General features: G+C 34.5%; 1 protein-coding gene across 1 annotated transcript; it reads right to left on the reverse strand.

Moving 5' to 3' along the window:
• Positions 1–601: 601 nt before the first annotated feature.
• LOC106320750 (putative F-box protein At3g13624) lies at positions 602–2,786 on the reverse strand. Its single transcript, XM_013759115.1, has 3 exons — positions 2,754–2,786; positions 2,532–2,643; positions 602–1,104 (listed from the first exon to the last, which is right to left on the reverse strand). The coding sequence occupies exons 1-3, from the start codon at positions 2,784–2,786 to the stop codon at positions 602–604; spliced, it is 648 nt and encodes a 215-aa protein (XP_013614569.1).
• Between the last annotated feature and the right edge of the window lie 1,149 nt (positions 2,787–3,935).

The raw sequence follows: 3,935 nt of genomic DNA on the forward strand, positions 1-3,935 counted from the left end.
AAATTTTTGTTATAATAAAAAAAGCTAAAAAAAAAACATATGAGTAAAAATCACATTTAATAGATATTCATATTAATATATAGGGCTTATGACATGAAATTATTATGGTTGAACATGCAAAATTAGTAGTCAACAATTATTAGAATATATATTATTAACATCATATCATCTCTACTATATTTTTTTGTAAATGAAATACATAATACAAGTACGATATCAGACTAGTACAAGTTGTTTTTTACCCGAATTATCCAAAATTAACCAAAAAAACTGGAACCGAACCGTAGCTGAATTGGAACCACAAGTTTATCGGATATTAGTCGGTTCTTATAATTATTATCTGAACTGATCCGAAACCGAAAAGAACCGAACCGGACTCGAACCGAATTTCATAGATAACCGAACGGGTTCCTATATTTTTATAACCGAAAACTGAAAGAACCGAACCGGAAAACCGAACGCGCCCAGGCCTGGTTAAAATTATCACAGTTGAGAAAACCTAGAAATCAAATACCACTCAACATACATACAATTTTGGCTAAAACATAGTCAGGTGATAAATAATAAACGACAACCTAACAATTGTTGAAAATGGAACTGATTAATCATCGCCTTCTATACATTTACCATATTGCATTTGCAGTTGCGCTGAGCTTGGAACATAAGGGCACACAAGTGGGCAACTGAATACCGGGAGCACAAATCCAAATTTGTTGCGTTTTCCATGATTCAGAGCCTCTCCCACATTCACAGATTTGAAGTATTCATCTTCTCCAATTATGTTAGCTCTTTGGTTGTAACGAGTCTCAGTCCGTGCTTGTCCACCATCATCTAGATCGATAACCACAGCAACTTTCTTCTCCTCGTCAATGAAGAAACTACCAGCTTGAAAATCAACCCGACAGAAAGAGGTGGTTCTCAAGAACTTGCTCCACGAAACTGCACCCAGATCAATATTACTTGAGACCCAAATCTCCAATGTGTGATCAATCACGCTGCTTTGATGTAATACCGCAAGCTGCTCTTCTCTGACACAAGATAGAGACACAAAGTTGCCTACATCATGAGTTTTAAACGGAAGAGGCAACCGCTTTCCAAATCTTTCTGTTGTAAAATCAAAAGAGATTATCTCCTCAGTTTTATTTCTTCTACCTATCGTCCACCTCTCTTCAGCCAAAAAATAAGTATGACCCTTCAAAGACACGCCGCGTTGATATATCATAAAATAAAATTAGTATGATATATTTATCTTAACTATAATTTTAAATTAATTAATAATACTAATAAAATTAAATGAGAAATAATAAAATACATTAGTTTAATATTTGGTGTGATGAATTTAGTGTAACAAACCACCAAATTTTGTGTGAAAATATAATTTTTGAAGTTTTATTGGAGATGAAATTAGATCAAATTTTGTGTTTTGGAGACTCGCTAGAATTTTTGTTTTTGTTAAAACATGTAAATATCATATAATGAATTTGTTTGATTTACAAAAGCAAATCTATAAACTGCATCACCTTGGCAAAAAAGAAATAAAAAACAAGATGATGCAAGGATTAGATCAACATGATCAGTTTAGATCAGCCAAAGACTCATGAGACTCGCTAGAATTGATCCTTGGAAATGATGCTATGTGCTTGGTCGTTGGCTTCACCGAAGATTGCTTAAAATGGTTCAACCTTTCATAATATATTGGGTAATTTGGTCGTTGGCTTCACGAGAAGGTTGGCCAACGACCAAGCACATAGAATCATTTCCAAGGATCAAACGTAAATTAGCTCATAAATTCCTATGCGTACGAGATTCTAATTAGGATTCAAATTCCACGAACACTATGCTTAAAGATGAATAAAATTCGTAAAATGTGACAATTATTTTATATCTCATATATGTTATACATCAAATTTAGAAGTTTGAGATGCTTGGTCACCTCTTCCGGCCTATGCGATTGCAGCCTCTCCCACCCAAGGGGCTCTCTGGTTATCAGACTTCTTTGAGTCCTATTGATTCCTTTTGCAGGTTAGTTTAAGGTGGTTCTGCCATTTCAACTCTTCAAGTGTTTAGTGCAAAGCAAAACATCATTAATCTCGGGCCTCAACATTAATCTAGTTTACTAGATTAGTCCTATTATGTTATACAAGTTTAATTTTTTTTTGTGGCTTGTACAACTAATTTAGCTTCTTGAAGCCTTTTGGATCTCGAGTTTCACCACTTGTAATCTCTTTTATTACTAGTTAATGATATTAACATTCTTATAAAAAAAAAACTATTTTGTTTTGTAAATGAAATACATGTAATAATAAAAGTACGATACTGGATTCATACATGTTGATTTTGGAAAAAAATATACCATATGTTAAAATTATAACAATTGAGAAAACCTAGATATAGAATACCACTCAACTTATTATTATTTTTGAATAAATGTTAAATTTATTCAGTCAAAAATTTTAGTACATTATGCATCTGTTTCTTAAACTGTTTAAAGAATCAAAGAATTTAATCTAAGTAAGCAATTGAAGAATTGCCGGGTTCTTTTAAGTTTGAGCTGGGTCTTGTCGCGTCCCAAACCAAGTAATGAGTCCCTCCTTCTTCAATGTATATAACCCATCCCTTGAACTGATAGTAGCCTGAGCCGAACTGTTTTATCCACGAAACTTATCAAGCAACTAACATCTCGTGGTTGCTCTCTGTGACGACGTGAATTGGGCTTCCTCCATATAGAGTGTACTGTTGCTTAGAACGCATACCGGATCAGAAAAGTCTTGCATGGGGGCGTCCATCTAGGATTGGAGATAATCTCAATGGTTTCACTCCATACCGTGGTGTTTAGTCTATAAAATAATTGTCACAGTTAATAAATTGTTGGTGGGTGTCAGTCTATAAAATAATTGTCACAATTTACGAAATTGTTTTGGTGGGGTCAGTCTAGGATTGGAGATAATCTCAATGATTTTGCATGATTTTAGTATGTGGTCTCCAATTTCATTAATAAAGTGTTTTTCGTTACAAATTGACTTGATTTTTACTTGAAAATTTTTAACATATTTTTTAATATTTCTGTTTCGGAGTGTTTCACAAGACATCTAATAATTACAAAATCAAAGTGGGAACAGGAAAGCCTAATCCAGAATATGTTCTAATGACTCATAAAGTCTCCTATCCTAAATCAAAAACAGTTACAGAGGACCTTAAAGATCATGGGTGGAAGATAGGTACCTGTAAAGGGACAAACTCCTTCTCCTTAGGGCATGATTATTAGGGTCCTTGCTCTTGGGTCCTTAATATAAGAGTAAGGACCCCCAATAATCACGTTCTTAGAGCATCCACAATGGTGGCACCCATTGTGGAACCCTTAGGAATTTAAAAATATTTTTTTTTTTTGTTAAATAGTTAAGGATCCGAACAAAATAAGTGTTTACAATGGTGAGTCCTAATAAGAAGTCCTTAGAATAAAATTTTTTTTTAAAAAAAAAAGTGAATTACCAAATGTTTCAATAATATAGCATGAATAAATTTAAAATCACAATAATTAAAAATAAAGATACAACAATTATTAATATTCATCACCAAGTGAGTGGCTCTTTTTTGCCAAGAAGACGTTCAAGGATCTTCTGTTTAGACAGCTTTTCTTTGATTTCTATGATTGCGTGTATCTTTGCCAAAGACTCTTCTTCACCGCTCTTCTTGTTCTTAGATGCAGCTTTAGCAGCCTTGACCCCAATAGGTCTGCCCTCTGCTTCATCTCCTCCATCAGCCTCCACGTCTCCTTTGCGCTTTTCCTTTCCACATTCTTTAGGCCCATAGGTGGAGCACCATTTCTGGTCATGCCTCAGCTCCCTCCAGCAGTGATCCATGCTGAACTTGTAGTCGTTAGGATCAGCAGCTTTCATCACATCATCATCATTTTGGCCACTCCTCTGCTCCCTCAG

Source organism: Brassica oleracea, unplaced genomic scaffold (genome assembly GCF_000695525.1).
Source record: "Brassica oleracea var. oleracea cultivar TO1000 unplaced genomic scaffold, BOL UnpScaffold01050, whole genome shotgun sequence".
In the NCBI taxonomy this organism is placed as follows: domain Eukaryota; kingdom Viridiplantae; phylum Streptophyta; class Magnoliopsida; order Brassicales; family Brassicaceae; genus Brassica; species Brassica oleracea.